The sequence below is a fragment of the Momordica charantia genome (genome assembly GCF_013281855.1).
Source record: "Momordica charantia cultivar OHB3-1 chromosome 5 unlocalized genomic scaffold, Mcharantia_2.0 BLBB01000005.1, whole genome shotgun sequence".
NCBI classification, from domain to species: domain Eukaryota; kingdom Viridiplantae; phylum Streptophyta; class Magnoliopsida; order Cucurbitales; family Cucurbitaceae; genus Momordica; species Momordica charantia.
In genome coordinates this window covers 6,325,449-6,347,498 of record NW_028275163.1, presented here as the reverse complement: position 1 = coordinate 6,347,498, position 22,050 = coordinate 6,325,449, and the positions used below count along the sequence as shown (strand labels likewise).

Here is a 22,050-nt window from a genome sequence, read left to right as displayed (position 1 = left end):
ATAAGGATGTCTGAGATATCTGGATAGCCAGGTTTGGTTTGCAGGATTTATTCATGGGAATGTTCTAAATTTATATAATGTTCCAAAAATACCTTTACGAATATTCATATAATTTATACATTAATCTAATATAGTTTACATTTATATAATAGATTTTCTTAAAATTAATTTAATATTTTAGGTTTTTTCTATTAATTGCATACATGTATTAATTTTTGTATGTTATTAGGTAGAATTCATATTAATATAAGACTTTTAATTAATATTGAATATAAATTTCATTTTCAACTTTAATATTCTTTAAAAAATACAATTACATAATTAATGTTATATGGGGTAAAATTCATTTATTATATTATCAAATTATATTCTTTTAAGAAAAAAAATATCAAAAGTAAGCTGATCGTTAAGAAAATGTTGCTTTAAAATTATGTATTTAAGATAATAGATATTATTCATAATAATTCATTCCAAATATTAAAAGTAAATGAAGATATTATATAATTTAATTAAAGTTTATTTTATGGTACATAAATATATTTAATTGCTTATTAGTCAATGAGTATATTAATTTATTTAAACTATAAAATTACAGATAAAACTAAAGAAATTTTATAAAAAATATGTATATGAGAAAATAACAAAGGATAAAAATATCAACATAGGATATCCTCGACATGGGAATCATAAACCCATGTTTGAAAAGAGCATCCAAATCGACTCGGATGCTTTTCAAATGGGCATCCTTGGATATCTCGAGATATCCGGGTATCTTACGTTACCACAAAATAAACGTGGAAATCTAGATACCCGTCTCACGGAAATCTTGGATTCCCACTAAATAAATGGCACTTGAAGAGTTCCATCCCCTTTGTAAAATTTGAGATATGGGTTCTAATACCACTTACCAAGATAATGGATCATATTTATCTACTTAATCTGTATGATATTATTTATCTTATGGTTATGCCCATATGTTTTAATTTTTGTACTCTTAGGTTTTGTAGTAATAAGATTGGTATAAGCTCCTCAATATCTAATTTACGTGGGCAAACTTAAAAAGTAGGTAACTAGGAGTTGAGTGAGTTGAAACTTTTTATAAAGTAATTTTTTGAGAAAGCGAGACATCAAAATATGTGAGAAACATACAAAATAAGGGGAGACTAAGTAAAAGCATTCCAATTCAAATAGATGGTGGAAATATCATAATTACAAAAGAATGTCGATTTGGAGAACCAAGAAGAGGCAATCGTTTTTATATCTTCCCACAGATTTACCACTAGTCTAGAAAGTAATTAAATTAACAAAAATAAAAAAACATGAATGGAGGAGATTTTAAGAAACATGAAGGCCCATAGGAATATTTGAATGTGAAATTGAAGACTTTTGGATCTCTAAACTCAGATCTCTTTACTAATTGTGAATTAAGTCTAAACGTTATTTCAAAGTTAATCTAGTTTATAGGCAAAAGCTTAAAGAGAATATTTTTGCCCAAGGCAAATCCTTATTTGAATTGCTTCCTCAAGTGCAATCCCATTATCCATCTTTCAAGTTGATATTCATCCATGAATGACTAAATGCAATTTAGAATATTCCTTGAATAAGTAAATTAAACAATTAAATTGCCTAATATTTCAAATTCTAATTAAATTTGATTCCCAAGTGAAATCCCTAGGATAGTAATTATAAAATTATTTTTGAACAATTCTTAGAAAAGTTCTAAAAATATAATAGTATAGTCCAAAAAATTAGTTTTAAAATCATCATGGATTGGTCTAGCGATCTAAAGGACCAAACCAAAGGCAGTTGTGGTTCTATATTTTATGTTCATGGGTGTTTTATATAAAATTCAATAAATATACTTAGCTAGCAGTGGATACAAAATTTTTATTTGATGACTATTTTTACTAACTGTTATAGAGAACAAAAACGACCCGAAACGGGACAATGAGTTGAAGTCTGAGATCATTGATTGGGGGAGACCGGTCCACGACGTAACGTGTCGGCCCAAAGAACGACCTAGCGCCAATGTAGAGAACGAGGAAAGTGACCGGCGGAGAACCAATCGGGCTGAGAGGGCTCGGTCCCGACCCCTTCTCGACCCACGGCCCAACCCGTGAATCTCCCGCCTGCGATCAACGATCCCTCGGGCCCGGCAACGCTGAGTTAGGGTTTGGCTACAGAGGTTCTGGAATCATCTTCACGGCTATAGCGGTGAGATCCAACCCTGAGAGGGCAATTGACTTATCCCTAGCTAACTATTTTCTCAACTCTCCCTCGCTAACTTAAGCATCGGAGCCCGTGTGACTAAGGTCACACCGGTTTAGATCGGTTTGATTTTGCAGGTATCGATTCCCTTATCATCGAGTTAGGTGTGTGCGAGAAGAAGAGTCGAAGGGTCAAAATTCATGCCTCAACACTAACCATTATATATATATATATATATATATATATATATATATATATGGTACATTATTAAACGTAAAATTCATAGTACAAATGAAAAGTAAAATTAATGGCAAAATGTAATCTAGTCAATCAATAATCCAAATTGATTTGTTTAGACAGTACAAAATTCAAATAAATATATATATATAAAAACAATCAAATCTTGAAATTTGGATGATTTATAGATAATAAATAAATAGAAAAAAATATTACTTATATATAATTACAACATATAAATTATAAAGAAACATAATTTTTGAAACTTTTGGAAATAATTAGAATATTCAAGACTCAAACTCACGCAAGTCAGGGGCTTTGGCCCTTCTTCCACTGCGCCAATAGGAGAATTTTATATTCTAAGTATATTTAATATACCATATGTGAGAACTCAAACCTCCTGAATCTACTGTAGATCTGTTTCTAAACCGAGGTAAATTCTAAAGAATTATGAGACAATTGAGTTCAAACCATGGTGATCATCTACCTAATGATTAATATCCTATAAGATTCTTTGGCAACCAAATGTAGTAGAGTTAGTCGATTGTCTCGTGAGATTAATTGTGGTGCGCACAAATTGACTTTTAACACTCATTGTTATCAAAAATAAATAAATAACAAAAATAAAAATTAGGCCTGAAACCTTTTTTACCCAAAGATAGGATTTGATATAATTAAATTTTGTATGCACTTGAGAGGAAATTTTAAGAAAACAGAGACAAAATTATGATTTAAAAATAATTATTAGGATTCAATCCTAATTACTTTCACCCACATGTTCTAGCATCGCTGTTCATAATAGGCCTGACAATGGAATTTATCACCAACTAATTAATTTATTAACAAATTGAAATATTGAAGAGATCCATTTTATTCCAAGCCCATGTGTTTATAGGTGTGTGGGCAATAGAAAGAAAAAACAAAACAAAGGGTAGATAGCTTTATTAATTAATTAAAATATATAATATGTACATGTATTCACAAAGCAAAAGAAGCTTCTCTTCTTCCTTTCCTTCCACATAAATGTATTGTAAATTGTAAGATTAAGTATATAATATAACTGTGGGCCCACACCTTTTTCTTTTATCCGTCAGTATCAGGACCAACTTGCATTCATCTCGACTAATTTCATGAATAATCGTTTGATCCTACTACATTTGATTGTCAAGGTAACTCGTAAGATATTAAATTTTAGGTAGGTAGCTACCATGATTTGAATCGAGACCCACACATTATTTTAATAAAATATTGTTAACATGAAGCTGGCTCAACTCAGATTTAAGAAAAAGGTTATTGGTTAGTGGGATGCACCTATGTATCTACTAAATATACTAAAAATAAACCAGTAAAAATATGCTAGAAAGTCGGCATGAGATCTTGTTGGGTTTGTATAAGGACCACAAACAAAGTCTCACATTGGCTAGGGAAGGAGCTGATCATGTATATCTTCATTGGTATGCCTTTTGGATGAAACAAAAAGCAAAGTCAATACTTAGGGTACTCGGGGTACCGTTGTCCTTAACAAGTGATATCAGAGTCATAGTCTTAGTCTAGTTGTATCGGTGAAATTCTTGATTGTATAAGGAATGCAAACAAAGTCTCACATTGTCTAGGGGATGAGGTGATCATGGGTATATAAGATAGGATAATTATTTCCATTGGTATGAGATTTTTTATTTGAAACCAAAAACAAAGTTGTGAGGGTTATGCTCAAAGCGGACGATGATAATAAAATTATTATAGAGATAGGAGATAGAATCATTGATCTTTGGAAAAGTAACGAGCATTTTATCTATTGAACTATATTCGAATTACGGTAAACAACGTTTCGTTTGACTCTAGTGTATACAAATATTGTCAGTTGTATAATATAAAATATGCATGGCCCTCTCTCCCCACCAGAGATCAGATCAAATCAAATGGCAGATTGCAAATAGAGAGAGATTCTTATTTGTAACACAAAAGAACAAGTGATTTATGGCGACAAGACAACATGTTCGGCTGCTCTTATTACAAATACAAATTAATATTTATGGGACGACACGACACAACACATTCTTTGACTTTTTTCACACCCTTTTTTTTTTCTTTAAATTGTTTTGCTTTATATCATTAAATAAATAAAATATCTGGGGTTTGTGACCAGTAACGACATGTCGATCCGAGAGCCTCGCCTTTGTCTTGGGTCGCTTGTGCTTGTGTTTTGTGTATGATGTTTAATATATTTTTAGATGTTTTGTATAAGTAATTTGTAAAAGAAAAAAGATATTAGTTTTGTTTCACTCTCTATGATTAATTAATTTATTTAGTTTAATTAAATTTTTTTCTTAATTTTGACTGTACGGTTGAAAACTTTTGAGATTCTCGGGTGTTTGATGATTTTGTCGGTTTTATTTTGTACTATTTATATATACCTAACAAAAAATGATGCAAATACCTAAAATGGTAGATTTTGTAACCTTATATAGTTACTTAGTTCTTGAACTTGGTCAATTTTTAACTATGTCTTTGGATATTTGATGTGTTCATAAATTTTCACTTTTCTAATCACTCTCTCGAATATGTCTAACTAGCTATCAAATCGTACTACACCTCATCTAAGTTTCAAGGATAAAATATCAATGTCTAAGATATTTTGTGTAAAATAAATGTTAATAATGACAAAGAATTTAAAATGGGATGACTATTACAGAAATTTTATAAAGTACCAATACTTAGTACAAATACGATTCTCAAGATATATACAAAAAAAACATATCTGTTTTTTTTATACCGTAAGTGTCTAAACTAACTTACACGCACATCGACTAATCTTAGGGGAGAACAATGGCATATATGTAATTAAACCTTAACTTTCTATACTTGAATTCGAGGTGTTTATGTTACTAGAATGTGGGTCCGTACCCAATTTGATTTTAAAGTTAATTCAATCAGATTTAAATTCTTAAATTAAATTTGATTTAGGGGTGAGATAAGTAGAAACATATATTTTTCTCTAATTTTAGATGTTACAAGACTGTCTTCTCAAATTTTCTAGATGGATCTAAACGGACCAATTTGGAAATTATTTGTGCTTATTATTTCTCTTAAGTTGAAAAAAAATGAAAAGATTTGCCAAATATGGTGAGGATTTTTCTATTTTTTGATGAAATTAAAAAATAATAATAAAAGACAAATGAAAACATCAAATTTAATTTACAAAATGAACAAAAACGAATTGTCGGTAACTTTTTGGCTGTGTGTTGCGTTGAATTATTTTCAGAAGTGAATAATTTGAAAAAGAAAATTAGGAAAAAATAATAATAATTAGAAGAAAACGACAAATTAGAGGCGGCTGTGGAAAAACGTGGCCTCAATTATAGGACAGGTACGTGGTCAATTGATGGATACATTTTTACAGAATAATTAAAGAATAATTATCTTCACTTTCATTGGACAACCACTGTCCCCCACTAAATTCATTGCACGTGGACTCTCTCTCTCACAATATTTGTAGCAATTTAGTTTTTTTTTTTTTCTTTTTCTAAGAGTTATGTAGCAATTTACTTTTTTTTTATTTGTTTGGACTCTTTTGAATCCTATTCTCTTCATTTATATTTATCCTCGTACGAAGTTATAGTGTCTCTAGCTTAGCTAGTAGCGTGTTTTCACAGGGCGCATCAGCTCAAAATCTTCAAAAATAATAGCGATCCTTACCTTGATTAGAGGTTAATTTAAAATCAAGGTTAGGTTGCATTAATTATGTAAAAAGTAATTAACTGGTTCATATTTCAAATGGTTTTGTACCAAGAAAATAATTTTTACGAAAAGTAGAAAAAAATTTTTTTAAAGAAAATCAGCTTGCGTTTCTTTTTGCCATAACATGTCTTACTTTATACCATGTTTATATTTTACTATTTTAATTATCTTACGTAGAGTGAATGAGGGTCTTCTCGACTGTGATATCTTTGATCTTATATCAAATACTTTACAAAGTTTATTGATGACTTTTAATAAATTCATTATTATTTCTGCCTTACAAAGAATGTGTTTCCTATGCTAGAAAATATGTATTACCTCTCAAATTTGAAGTCTATAAGATTGATGGTTGGGAAGATCGAATTTGTTAATAGGCACATGTTTTTTCTTTTTTCATTGCTTTTTGTCCTCTAATCTAAATAATGCTTTTGTCCCTTAATATTTTGGTATCGCTGCTACTATTTTTATTGCTAATGTACCAACATACACTCGCTAAAGGGTTCTCTAGTTTCCTTTTTTAGGTTTTTTTAAGTATAATAAATGTGAGAATGAAGATCGAACCTCCAACGTTAAAGAAAAGAGTAAGATGTCTTAACCACTTAACTTTACTCATGTTTACAATTCTTTTTAGGTTAGTTAAAAGAAAACTATTGAACCCTATCAAACTCTAACAACTTGCTTTGCGTATATATTATATAACATATGTAAGCAATATATAATATATAACTAGTTATTTATCATCTATGTTGCTTATGTGATTATTTATATTTTTTAACCTATTTTAAAAGCAAGAGGTAGGTTAATGAATGGAAGTTAATTCATATTGTTAGGCACCCCAATATTATCTAGAGATACATTTTTATACGACCCTACATACTTAGACGTTTCTTGCTTGGTGCCTAAAGCGCACTATGCTCCGATCCCCTTCAATAAATGGAAGTTTTTTATGGAATCGGTGAACCACATGCGACTAAAAATCACATGCATGGGACAGAATAAGTCATGTCGACATTAAACAACAAAAATATCACAATCTATGAAACCCGACACTATTTTCTAGGGGTGATTTTGAACCCACATCATTTATCAAAATCTCTTTGCACCATTTCAAAATTTCTCAATGAGAATATCTGAACTCAACTTTTTTGGTGCCCCCATAATTCTCAAACATAAACAAAACCCAAAAAGCATTTGGAAATTTGGGTTTCAATGCTTTTTCTTTTTCTAATTTCCTTTAAGGCTTTTAAAAGGGAAAAAAAATGGAACAATATGATTCACTTTTGATTATTAAACTTGATGAGTCAAAATCTTTATGAGGAACAATTGGTCCCTCAGCACAAAGGCTTCTGCCAAACCCTTTAGCAGCCTCACATATAAATTTTATTTCTTATTTATTAAATTTCATGGATATATCACTTTATTTTTAAAAAATTAAAAAAAAAAAAAAAGAAAAGAAAAGAAATGGTGGCTATGTACCCTAGAGAATTAGGTGCCCATCAAAGTAGACCAACTTGCATGGGAAAGTTAAAGCCACATGATTGACAAAATTAAAAATAAATGGTTAAATTATATTTTTAATTTGTACTTTAATCTTAATTTTAGTTTAATCTTTATATTTTATACAGTTTCATTATCATCTCTGTTCTTTGATTAAATTTGACCAAATATCCCTATTATAGAGAAAGAAATAAAAGCTCAGTGTGACAAGTTATTTGTAATTGTTCTCTAAAATGAGTCATAAAAATCTAAGAGTAAATACTTTTTCAAATTAAAAATAATGAAAATCAAATCTAAAAATAAATTTTAATGAAATTATATTCAAGTAACATATAAAGCTTTCATCATCCTTCTCCCTGACAAAATTAGATTAGTAGCCGAGGTTCCCACTCTGTGAATAGATTTCAATAATAAAATTTAAATTTAGACATTAAATTTTAAATATTCTCAACTTTACCCCTCAATCTTTTTGTGATTGAAACATGTACTTGAACTTTAATGGTCAAAGGGCTATTTTGAAACCAGAAAGAAAAAACAAAATTAAGGGTATATTTAGAACTTTTAAAAGTTTGAGCATAGAATTCAAATTTTATAATTTAAGAATAAAAGCTATAATTTAATAAATTAGTAATATAGTGAAGGAAAAGAAAAAGGTTTAAAAATGTAAGAATAAATCCCTAATGATGCCAATGCATGTGATAGGTGGAATTGGCTTTATTATTTTAACAAAATTAGATTAAAAATCATTAATAATAAAAAAAAACCTTGATGATTGCATTAAATTCTTTCTTTAAAAAAATTAAACAAGCTCTGAAAAATAAATATTTAGATCTCCAAGAATAATAAATGAACTCAATAGTAAAATACATATACAATTCATTTCATTTTCAACTATTAAAACAAACAAAAACAAAAGAAAAAAAAGAAAGAAACTAGGCTCTGTATTATATCATTTGATCTCTGTTTTGTGTTTAATAGTTTTAACAATTTTTTTGAAAATACTACTAATTGGGCTTTCTACTTTCGGCCCAAACAAAACATAACAATGATCCATCCATGTTTTGGATGTTTGGGATCTTGTATTTTTTTTTTTTTTTGTTTTGGAAATATAGTTATTTGTTAAATTAGAAGTCTAAATTAAATCATAAATCCATGTCATCATTTCTCGTGATATTCATTGGTATTAATTTTCAATTTTCGAGAAAATCGAGTGATTAACGTATAACTTATAATTTGGTCGGTATTTAAATTTGCTAATTTTTGTCCAACTATAAGTTTGCTAATCGACTGTGAACTCGTTTGGTAACGTTCATGTTTCTTGTTTATGTTTCTTTATTTTTAATTAAGAAAAATGTATTGCATGGTTTCAACTTCCAAGAATTCAAGTATGATAAAACAATGTTTTTATTTATGTTTTGGAACAAATTGGAAATGGTAACCCGAAAAGAGAAACTTGTTTTGATTGTTCCCAAAATTTCTATACAACTGTGAGAATGTTCCAAAAACAGGAGAAACAAGAAATAAAGTTAGTTGTAAAATACTTAGATTTCTTAAGAAAACTAGAAAAGAGAAAAAGAAACGGGAACGTTACCAAATGGACCCTATACCATTTCAAAATTAGCTCGTTCGACTATATCATTCCAAAATTCTATTTTTATGTATATATAAAATAGCTTGGTCATTATTATTTCAATTGTAAGTTGCCTAAAGAGGTTAGTTAGAGATTTATTATTATTATTATTATTATTATTATGTCCTTATATTCAAATTTGAAAACAAGATCTACCCTTTTGGACATGTAATCTTCATGTAATATATTTTATGTATGACATTTATTGTTTTATGAGAGTAGGATAGTCAAGACTTAAGTTTTAAAGACAAATGTCTTTTTTGTGTATGAATTTTCACTATTAGATTTATTTGTCCCTACCTGCCAAAAGCTTACCATTTTAATCTTAGGGCCATTTGTTTAGTGGGAATTTGGAATGTTGGATACTCGGACAATTTTAAAAGTCTAGGATGCCCATACGGTGTCTGACTAATTTTAGATGTCCTCCTATAACATAGAATTTTAAGATTCTCATGTTGAAAATATTCTTTTGACAATTTTGTCCCTCGTCATTTTTGTTCTATAATATTTTTTTCATCAATAATCTTTATTTTTCATTTGTTTTATTATATTTTAAAAATAAGGGTTGCACTAATTTATTGATAAATGTCTAAATAAAATTTTATTTATATGCTACATTTAGATATAAAATGGACATTAGATAATGGTATAATATCTTAATTTATTTTAGTTTAAATCTAGCGTGTTATAATATATTAATTTATTTTAACTCAAATTTAGCCTGCAACCTTTCATTTATTTTACTCTTTCAATACTAACCAAACATAAACTAAAATCGAAAAAATATATATATAATATTAAATTAATAAAATTAAAATTTTTATATGAATTTAAATAATATTAAATTTAACATATATATTATATGATGACGGTTGGAACAATACGTAATTTAAATACATTCCCTTGTACAAATCTTACAAAACAAACGTTGTTATCTAAATATTCCCGAACATACTTATAAATTTTCCTGCAAAACAAAATGACTATCTGAAGATGTTTGACATCTAAAATTTCGGGCATCTTAAATTCCAAGCATGTGAAGATGCTTGACATCTACATTCTCAGAAAAAGGGGAAGAAGAAGGAAAAAAAAAAGGCCCCCTAAGATTTTCAAAATTCCCTCGGAATAATCTTTTCATTAGTTTTCATATAGATTATAGTTACTGTCACAAGGTCTCACTTTCCCAGTTCATGGTTCCAAATCTCATCTCGCTCTTGTGATATGCTAATGTTTCCTTTTCTCATTTCTAAATAAAGGGTCAGTTTTATGAGTAAGTTTTTGGATCGCAGTCTCATGCACTAATCCTTACGGGTGTCCGTAGATAATCGATCATCACCCTACCTAAACCAATCGTCCACACACGCAACAGTGCAAAGACCCTGTGATGATTGTCATGATTGTCATGAATGTAGCAATGACATGTACAAGAAGGTTATTATTGTCCCTCGGGAGATGGCACAGTTGTAAGTGCAACTTCAACCTTGATCTTAAATTACGTTCACAACCTTTTGATGGAGATATATAGAGTTTAACTTGGCAGATTAGATTTGATTTAACCATAAAATGTGGTAATAGAAATGTAACAAGGCCCGCTTGACAAAAGCTTTGACCTATAATTTTGGATCACGTTTTGATTTAATTGTAAAATGAAAATCCAATAGACCCTCTTTAATAATAATTTCAATCTCAACCATCGATTTAATCCTAAAATAATAAAACGCAGTAATAATTCGTATAAATGAGAAAAAAAACCGTGAGGAGAAATACATTAATCTGAATAAGATACAAATAAATCATAGAAGAATATATTTCACTAAATACCTTTACGTGATTAAAATAGAGGGCATAAAATACATTTAAATCTGATTTCGATCCTTAAGCTTTGATGCTTATTTTATTTTGGTCCATAAATTTTCAAATATTCTATTTATGTCTATAACGTTTCTATTTTAATTTATAAAGAAATTATCTAAGTCACTGTCGTATTTAATTTATGTTCAAATATATCAACCTCAATTCAACTCAGTAGTTAAGTCATTTTTACTTTATCCAAAGAGACAGAAACTCAATCATCATTCATGTAATTGTGATGCAAGTTGGGTTTATTTTTAAAAATCTATTTTTGAAACTTGATAGACAAAGACCAAAATGATTTTTTCATACAAGGACTAAATTATATCTCATTTGTTAATACAAAGAATTTTATAAGATTTCATGATTTTTCTCAAAACTTTTATTAACATTGGCTAAAAACAATCAATCTGAACATAGCTCAACTAGTTTGAACACGGATCTCCAACGAAACCGACGTAAGTTTGAATCACTATCCCGGTGTATTGTACCAACAAAATACATTGTTAAACTTTTTTTTTCTGTAAAAATCAAACCTCGACACATTAGCATTTTAAACCCTATTTATATGTCACACCAAATCATGAACCCTATTTTCGACCTCGGAGGAATTGGGATTTCTTTGATCAATTTTCAAGAGGGTGAAAAATCTCATTTTGATTCTTAAATTTTGGATCCCTCTTTTTTCATTTTTGTAATATTTTTGTTAATCTAATATGTGATGGGTCTCTGCCCATCTAATTTAAATTGATTCCCATAACTCATCCCAAGCGTTAGTAAACAAATCAATCGAAATACGCTAATTTTGAATCTGAAATAATTATAATAATAAATGCTAGGTAGGGAGTTACGAAACACAAGATCTCTTACCTCTGATGCCATGTTAACTCGATCAATCCAAAAACTTAGGTAGATGGATTACGATAAATTTAACCATTTATTAATACTTTCCCAGTATAAGGGGATAACTCTAACTACACAATTCTGGTAACAATAAACACTACGTTAGAAATTGCTCAATTTGTTCATTTCCACCTTTTTCCCATCCCATTATTGGAAAGAAGGAATTATCATCATCTGAATTGGTGCAAAGATTGTTCCCGATCCATTATTCAAGCTATTGCATATTTTTTCACATATTTTTTAGTATTGAAGAATAAAATAAAAAGTGACAAATTAAGGCCACTACTTAATTAATGATCCATTACATTGAACAAGATTCAATTCAATAAAATGATTAAAAGGTCAGAAATTTGGTTCCACCACTCTTAACTAACATAAACCAACCTAATTAGCCACTTTGCCAATTTCTTCACTTGAGTGTTTGTGAAGATAACCACAGAGAAAGAGAGAGAGATCAGAGGTTACAACCACACAAGGCCAAAAATGTCCTTTGGTTTACCAACCTAAACAAGTATTAAAGAATAGAGAGAGAGAATAAATCAATTACTATATATTAAGTATTCTTCTATATATATGTGAGTTTCACATTCATTTTTTGAAGCAAAATCAATCTCTTTAGAGCTTAAGTTGCAAGTGTCATGCAAGGAGACGACGCAAACCGACGTCGTCATGACCGTGATTTTTGGCATGCTCGACAGACTTTTTTAAAGAGCTATAACTTCTCCCGTGGATATGGAAGAGATGATGATGGCTTGAGAGGAAAGATGAAGAGGTCGATGAAAGAGCTCAGGAGATCAGCCAGCAGAATGATTGGAGGCGTTTGTGCCGAGGTGGCTAAAAGAGAGCTTGGAATTAGGGTTTATAGGTTCACAATCAGTCTGCCATCCACAGTTCTTGTGACAATGAGGTGTTTTATGCCAACATTTGGGAACAGAGAGACCACACACATGATTAATTAGTTAGTAAGTTTTCAATGTACGACAAGTATGGGGAACTCTTGTGTGCTTTTTTTCACCCCAATTAAAATTAATTTAAGTTTTAATGTTTATTGGTATCGTTTCAAATAAATGTTTAAATGTTTATTGGTAAGCACTTAAAGTTATTTAAATTTAAGGCTTAATTACATAAAATTGGAAGTTTAAAATTAAGATTGACTCACTTCTCAAAATTACAAAAGTAAAAGCAAAATTTGAATATCTATATTTTAATCAAAATGACCCACGTAAACCTCAAGTTTCTTTTTAGTTCCCGAACCTCCGACCTTTTGATCGAATATATATGTCATAATCCCGTAGACATGCCAACCTGAACATAACTAAACTAGTTAAAGTTTATATCTCGATAAACAAAGTTATGGGTTCAAATTCTCACCTTCCATGTTATACTTTAAAAAAAAACACAATGTTCCATAGACATCAACCCGAGTATAGTTGAGTAGATTACCATCCCAGAGGTCCATATTCGATCCCACCCTGCAAACTAAAAAAACAAAAGAAAAGAAAAACGACAATACTCCACGGCAGTTTAGAAGCAACTACTTGGTAATCGATTTCCTACATCAAAATGATGTAGCTGCATTGCATTCTCTCTTTCCTTTTCTCTGCTTTTCTGTGCAGCACATGCTGCAACTGTCATAACATCTTAAATTATGCTTATAAAAGAGATATTTGAAAATCGAAAAACTTAAAACCAACCAAAAAATAACTTTCGAAAGTAGCTTTGGAAAACAGAATGCTATCTTTAATTTAGACATACATGTTAATTTCAAACCAACCCTTTATATCAACAGAAAATGAAGAAAGAAAACATTGAAAAAAAGTTCCATGTTACTCCTGTCCTGAGTTTTGGGGCCAGGCCAGCACATGAATATTCAGGGGTAAAAAAGAAATACTGAAACTCTAAGGAATAGTAGAAGAAACCAGTACAAAAAATTTTACAATGGTAAAACTAGGAAGGCACAAAAAGCTGTTAATGGTTGATATCTCATAAAGTTTGCTTACATCTAAAGATGGCTAAGGACATGCTTCTAATAAAAAATACAGAAACATTGCACTTATATCAGCCAATTGACACTAACATTTCCAAGCCAAGTGAAAAGTGGGAACTGAGCCAAAGCAATAAAGAGCAAGAGATAGTGATGCCTGCTTGAATCATAGCTCCTCACCTCTGCAAATAGTACTCTCTTCATCGTTTTCACCAAGAATATTCCCATGCATAAGGCCGTCCACGGCATCAGAAAATAGTAAGAGTATTTCATTGATATTCTTCCAATGGCAGCCAGACACAATCCGGTAAATGCATATCCTGCATATGCAACGATATCAAGTAACGGTGCCTCCCCACTTCCCAATGACAAGAGTGTTACTTTAAGCAGCATGACTTGCATAAACCAACCTAGCAATCCCTTGATGAACAACCAACTCAAAGCTTCTGGAGTAAACCTACAATCATTTTAGGAAATGATAATTAATTAAAAATAATCCTGATTCTTGTTGGATGGGTAGTCGTAATTGAAATAAGGCTGTAGAAGGACTTTGAGAATGATGAGCAGATCAAAGTTGAAGTGTGAAACAAAGTCATAAGCGTTCCAGAGGGGCATTCACAACTTGAGCACAGCTCAAGTACTCAACTGCTAAGGAAAGGAAATCCTAATCTGCTAAACATCCAAGAATAAAAATGATGGTTTCATCAAAATATTGACATCTCAAATATAGCAAACATCAAGAACTCATGAGATTGTAAATATTTAAATAACAATTATTAAGAAAAGAAATATCACAGCAAAAACTTTAATACTCCTTTGGTTATACACCATACAGTGCTAGTGTTAATTATATTTATAACAAAACTCGTGAGGAAAAATATTAGGAACAGCGAGCACATCAGCAATATAATCAGCCTCAACATATTGAATGCTTAAATAACTGCTGATGTCAATTAGGAAATTGGAGGATAAGTTACCCAAGGCAATCCCCTCACCATCCAACCTTGCCCATGGAGCAACCTATTTGAAGGAAGTTATTATAGGTATTATCCGTTCCTTGAAATGAAGATCATGAGCACCTTTCAAGTATATTTTTTCCTTTAAGAATATGGAGAACTTTTTATTTGTTTTTTCTTCACTTTTGTTTCCATAATTTTCTCAATATTGTCAACATATTTCTGATATTTCAGAACTGTCCACAACCATAGTGTTGGATGAATAAAATTTTAAATAAAACCACCTAAGATGTTTATTTTTACCTGATTAAATTCAGTGGGCACTGATTACGATGCAAACTGATTTACCATTTCACGGCCTTAAAAAAAGTTCTCTGCATAACCTGATGACTTGGCTAGTAGTAACTATCCTAGACCTTAGTTACAAATGACTTGACCATGCGTCTAGAGTTCCTTCAAATTTCTGTAGATGCTTAATTAAAAATTCATTTGCAACAAAGTTATCTACCTTAGTTGAAACCAGTCTTCATTACTGATATTGCAAATCAAAATGCCATCTACTCCTACATCCCCAAAGATAACCTACCAAAAAAATGGCACTTGGTGATTTTTCTATCTAGTCTTTCAATTTCTTTCTAACCTTTTTCAGCAATTTAGTTTAAATACGATTGGTATTATGAGAGTGGCTGTGTTAACCAAGTACTTACCATTCGGCTTCCCAAAACAGTTTTTTAATCAAAATTTATGATACGCTTGGAAAAACATATACATCAAACTGAAACAATACTTCAGGAGCACAAATAATTCATACTTCATCAGAAAATATGCAACTAAATAACACACAGAGAATCCAGCTTCCATGTATTTTGCAAAGGTCGATCATAAAACACAGAGAGAGAAGGAAAAATGAAAAAAGAAGTGACACAGCTAAAATTGGTACATCCATTTGGTCATGAGAAGAGGATTATGAGACTTACTTTGGTAAGGCATGGTTTTAAAATGGGGTGAGTCAGGTGCTTTGGGTATAGGTAATCTGAGAGTTCATAATGAGAGACCTTGCGGCCGAGTGGTTATCACGTCGTACTTTCCTTTAGAGCCTAACATTTTGTGGCATAGGATCGTTGTGAGTAAATATGAGACCCATTCAGTTGAGTATCTCTCGAGTTATGGCTTAACAGCACATGCAAGAATCCTACGAAGGCACCCAATCTGGTTTTCATTCCTTTCCGAAATTTATTAAACTTTTTATTCGGATGGCCTAGTTGCTCATTTTTTGGAGGATTTTTGGTTAATGGAGACCACTCTTTACCCCCTTTTCCCTTGGCCTCACTTTCTGTCTTCTCTGAGACTGAAATTTGGTTTCAATCGCTCCATGTTACTTCCAGTTATAACTTATTACCAAGGTTTCCTTTTGTCCTAGATCAAGGAATGTCTGTATGTGGAGCCCCAATCCTTCAAGCATGGGTTTTATTCTAGTTTTTCTTTTTCCCTTTTGTCTGGTTCCTCCCTTCCAAACCCCTCTTTGTTTTCCTCCGAGTGGAAGGTTAGAGTCCATGAGAAGGTTTTCTATTTCTTTCCTAGAAGTCTAGAATGGGAGGATTAACGCTATTAATTTTATTTGAAGGGCTTCCTTGATGTTGTTGGGTATACAATGGTGTGTCTTTTGGGTAACTTTGCTGCCTTGATTTGGGAGGAATTTTTGGAGACTTTTGATCTTCTCTTGGCTTGTAATAGTTCCTCTCGCTAGATGGTTAAAGACATGTTGGTTCATTCTCCATAAGAGACTAGGGAGTCTCGTGGAGGAGGCCATTTTGTGGAACATTTGAAACAAGTGGATTTTTACAGAGGTGGAGATGTCTTACAAGTTTTGACTAGGAGTGGAGATGTCTTGGGAGAGGTTAGGAAGGACTACATCTAAATTCGATGTCTCCATTGTACTTAGCCTTTGTTTATTATTCTCAACGACTGGAGCCTTTGTTTAATGTTTTGTGCTTGTTTTTTGGGTCCTTGGGTCCCTTTTGTTTTATGCTATTCTTTTTATTATCCGGTTGTAAATCCTTTCATTTGGTCTACGTAAGTATGGTTTCTCATTTTAAAAAATAAATAAATAAAATAAAATAAAAATATTTAATGGTACACCCAGAAACTTATTTGCACTCACTTTCCTTGAAGACCAAGTGAGAAGCCTGCAAGAACAACATAAGTGCCAAAAGCCATTAATGGAATGTACAAGTCTGGTGCATTTATATCATAAATCGGTGGCTTGTACGACAGTCGTCCTCCAATTGGATCAGTTATTCTCGTCCAGTGGCCCTGAAACAATGAACAATTGTAAAGGGGTAAGGAGGAGAGTAGGGACAACAAAAAAATAAAAAAATCAACAAGGGAGAAATTATAAGATTGGTACATACCCTGTGTAGAAATGGAAATAGGACAACCTTCAATTTATTCCTCACATACTGGTCGTTCACTTGGAAGTAGTATTGAGGATCAGAAAAGTACCTACTTATCTGTTCATTGAAAAAAAAGTAAAATTAAAAAAATAATTAAAAAAGTCTAAAAAATGCCTTCTCTCATCTGAGAACAAAAGAATGAAGTAAAACAATTAGGCAAATGCTTAAGAATCTCAAGGTGCTCAATCATTAGAAGGCATTCATCTTTCTTGCAAGATTTCAATCCACGCAAGAAAGAGAACCATTTCCATCATCCTTAAAGAAGAGTAATGATAACGTAATGTTTAGGAAGGATTATGAATGCCAAGTCTTCTTTATCAACAAATTTTTTTTCTTTTTCTTTTTTCCTTTTTTCTTTTCCTTTTCTTTTATTATTATTATTATTATTTTTTATTTTTTTTTTTGGGAAAAGAAACACTTTTCAATTGATTACGTGAAATGTTAATGCTCCTTTCTCCACACTCCCTATTGGTATTACAGAAATCCACCCCAATTTTAGTTAATTAGAAAGGAAGTATGATAACAAAAAGATTTTGAAAAAGTACACCAATAAGGCATGAAATTTATCTAGATCTAGTACCTCTTCCAAACTCGGATACTTCAAATATTCTCTCATTTTTTAATAACCATATCACACACATGAAAGCTGTCGGCACATTAAGCCACAATGTAGACGTCTTTTTCCATTTTTTGAATCTATGTCCACAAAAAAAATAGCTCCACATTTTCTTTGACTAAATCTTCAGACTTCAAGTACCTTAGAGACTTTGATAGTGGAGAAGAGAAATGAACATAACTACGTACTGAAGGGGCAATGAGAAAAAATAGATGTTCTTTTTTTTTTATATGAAACAAATATTTCATTGATGATTTGAAATATACAAAAGGCCACATGGACAATTACAAGAAAGCTTTCCAACTTGTAATAAGATCATTTAGAGAATAGCTACAAAAAGGGGTAGAAACATTTACACCACCCGAGAGCTAAGGTAATAACCCTATCAAAAAATAAATCAAAAGGGAGAGCTTTGTCATTAAAAACCCTGTTGTTCCTTTCCAACCAAAGACTCCAAAAGAAGGCCCAAGCAAACTGTATCCATAGAGTCAGTTCCCTTCTCTTACAAGGGTGTCCCGCCAATATCTGGTCAAGAAAGATAGTTGGATTTCTGTGCAAGGGAGTTTCCCATCCAAAAGCTGCGAGTAGATGGCTCCAAAATCAATATGCAAAATCACATTGAGTGAATAAATGACCCTGTGTTTCTGTTGCTTTAAAACAGAGAAGGCAGCAGTTTAGGGATAGGGTGATGTGGGGGAGTTTTATCTGTAGTCTGTCATGGGTGTTGATCGCCCCATGACTAAGTTCTCAACAGAAGAACTTGACTTTCCTAGGGCAGCTCCCTTGCCAAATTCGAGGGGAGAGGGTGGAGGCAGTGAGATCTTTGTTAGTGGTGAGAATGCGATAGGTAGATTTTGTAGAAAAAGATCTGGTGGTTTCCAAATGCCATGTCCATTGGTCATCAAGAGAGGTGGGGGTGGTTGTATCTAGTATATGGGAGAGGGCCAGCCAATCAGAGAGCTCATCATCTTTAAGTGGTCTGCGAAAGTTGTAATCCCAGGAGGCTGTAGAGTGAGACCAAGTTCAGAAATAGTGGCTTCTTTGTTGGTCGAAATAGCATAGAGATTGGGATAGAGGCTGTCCAGAGTGCCTTGAAAGAGCCATTTATCGTGCCAGAAACTGAGGGCGCTTCTTTCACCCGCTTTGCAAATAGCATATGTCCTGACAATGCTGATTTGCATAGAAATTCCATTCCATGGCCCCTTAAAACAATTTCTACGATTGGATGGCCAGGTATCCGAGAGTGAGCCTTGTATTTGGCCGCAATGAGTCTCCTCCATAGGTGGTTTGGCTCCAAAATAAATCTCCAAATCCATTTAGATAATAAAGCTCAGTTCCTTTGGTTGATGTTACCAACGCCAAGGCCTCCTTCGTGTAGCGGTAGTTGGGTGCGGGTCTAGTTGATAAGATAGGGCTTGCCATTTGAGTTCGATCCCTCCCAAAGGAAATCTCTGAAGATTTTACTAAGACGATCCGCAGCCTTTCCAGGTAGCATGAAAAGGGAGAGGTAATAGATGGGGAGATTTGTGAGGACAGATTGTAAGATAGTAAATCTGCCTCCTTTGGAAATGAAAAGGTTGTTCCATCTACTTAGCCAATGCTGGAGCTTTTCAATTAAAGGGAGCCAGAAGGCTTCCTTTCTATGGTTCCCATTTAGGGGGAGTCCCAAATATGTGCTTGGCCATATCCCAGAAGCGCATGGAGTTCTCTATCTCCATTCCTTTGTAATTAATATGAATGGGGTAGTTTGTAAAGCATTATTGAGTAGAGTAGAAATGGAGGGCATTGATATACCACCCTCTGAGATGCAAGGATACAAACATGAAATAGAAACACAACATGACGCAGACACGGTGGCACGTCGACACGTGGCGACCACGAACACGTTATCGAAACTAAAGTGTTTGTGCTTCTTAGATCACCCTTAAGATAAAAAGGAAATTTGCCAAATGTTCTAGAAGCTTGATGCACTTTTTCACTAATTCAACTAAAAAATGTTTCTCAATGAAAAATTTTTTAATGCACAGACAAATAAGAAACAGCACTAACCATTATCACCAAGTTGTGATCTTGTATTTTTATAGAAGTATTAATCCTTTTTTGAACTAAGTCTTGAATGGTGATAAGTTTGCAAAGTAACTAGTACTCACATTGCTTTGAACATACTCTGAGCTTGATCCAAAGATTTTCTCTCCGTATGCACCCAGTCCACCTCGAATTAGTCCTGATCCGGCACCATAAAATGCATTTCCAAATGGATTTGGCTGAGAGCTTGATGGAGGTTTTGGAGCTGCGGACTGGGCTTCAACATTACTATACATTTCTGCATTTGAAAAAGAAAGAAAAGGTGAACGCACAAAAGAAGCAGTCCTTGTCTCTTTTTCAACAAAAGAGTATTGGATTATCTAAGATGTTTTCTTTTTGCTTTGCTTCCAATTCTATGTTATTTATGTATTGAAAATGAAGGATGAAGCCTGCACTCAAATATTTTCACCAACAGACTATAGCTTTAGTAACAAATCAAAAACATTTTTAATAGAAAAATTATATCAAGACATCTATGTAATTGCAAAATGAAGATTAGGGAATCAAACGTGACCAGTGTGGAACAACAATCTAAAACGAGCAATCACAATAAATGGTAAAAAAATCTGAAACAAACACCATTAACTCAAAGTTTCATATTATAACTGTTATATCATTGACTATATTGGTGGAGTTAAAGTACACAAAACTGCAAGCATCGTTACAGCTAAGCCATAACTTGATCCCGCATTACCTATCACGAAGTTGGAAATAGCCTCTCAACGGGAATTTTCTTAGAATATTGCATGGAACAATCCCCCACAGAAAATTTTTCTTCAACTTTACCAAAGCCACAAAAGTTCCCATAAATTAAGTTAAGCTCTTTACAACGATTTCCAGAACCCAATCAGATCCCAAATCACGACACAGCATTCAACACTCAACCCCAAGACTCCGAATTCACGGAGGACGAATCTTAACAATTCCAAAATAACAAGAGAAGCAGTCGCAACACTAGAATGAGATCTCCAGTTCGATAAGAAAACGAACCAAGAAAGAAGAAACAGCTTAGAGAGTAACAATCCACGCAATTCAACGAAATGAAATACATACACCATATCTTCCCGATTCCGAACAAATCAATTTCCGATGAAGCAAATAAAGAGAAAACATAAAGCGAACCTCTGAAACAGGAGTGACCCAAAGATCAACTGGGTTCGTTTTAGCGGAAATTGGAGAAATTGAAGGGGTAAAACGGACCGGCGAGGGCTTCGCTTCGTGGCGGAGGAAGGGGTTGAAAAGCTTCCGGCGAAGGCCTCGCTTGGGAGAGAAGAAAGCGAGTTTTCTTTCAGTCTGAATCTGAACGTCGGCTAAAGACTGAGACTTGGGGTTGGCCTACTTGCAAAGCATTTTTGGGCACAACATAGAATAAATTGTCCTATATGTCCTCCAAAATTGCCCTATTGTCAAAAATTGCCCTATTGAAATTGGAATTTTCAATTTGTGCCTAATTAAGATAATTTAAAGTTAAATTACATATTTGGACCGTTTTTGGATGGTTTCGTCTATTTGGTCTTTGAACTTTAAAGAAGTTTAATTGATTTTTCGATTATGGTTGTAATAATCCTATATTGTCAATATTTTATTGATGTGGTAGTGGTTAGCATAAGAAAATAGGGGTACGATTGATAAGGCCAAAAAATTCTGTCTAAAATGTATTAACTACTCATATCGTAAAATGCAAGATGTATATGAGAAGATTGAGAATAATTCGATGATGAGACATGATTGACCAAACATGTGTTAGGAATGTGAAACCAACATAGTCTCATGTCAACTACAAGATTAGAATTCACAGGCAATGTTCTTTGTCGGGTTTGGTTCGTTTCTCGTTTACTCACTGTGAAGGTAATGCGTTCACAACCTAACACGAAAATGCAGTTGTTCAACAG

General features: G+C 32.4%; 1 protein-coding gene across 1 annotated transcript; it reads right to left on the bottom strand.

Annotated features, from left to right (window-relative positions):
• Positions 1-13,872: 13,872 nt before the first annotated feature.
• LOC111009345 (uncharacterized) lies at positions 13,873-21,508 on the bottom strand. The gene is made up of 5 exons (XM_022282396.2): positions 21,281-21,508; positions 20,224-20,396; positions 17,416-17,514; positions 17,166-17,317; positions 13,873-14,505 (listed from the first exon to the last, which is right to left on the bottom strand). Exons 2-5 carry the CDS (start codon positions 20,392-20,394, stop codon positions 14,118-14,120), a joined length of 810 nt encoding a protein of 269 aa, XP_022138088.1. The 5' UTR covers positions 20,395-20,396; positions 21,281-21,508; the 3' UTR covers positions 13,873-14,117.
• Between the last annotated feature and the right edge of the window lie 542 nt (positions 21,509-22,050).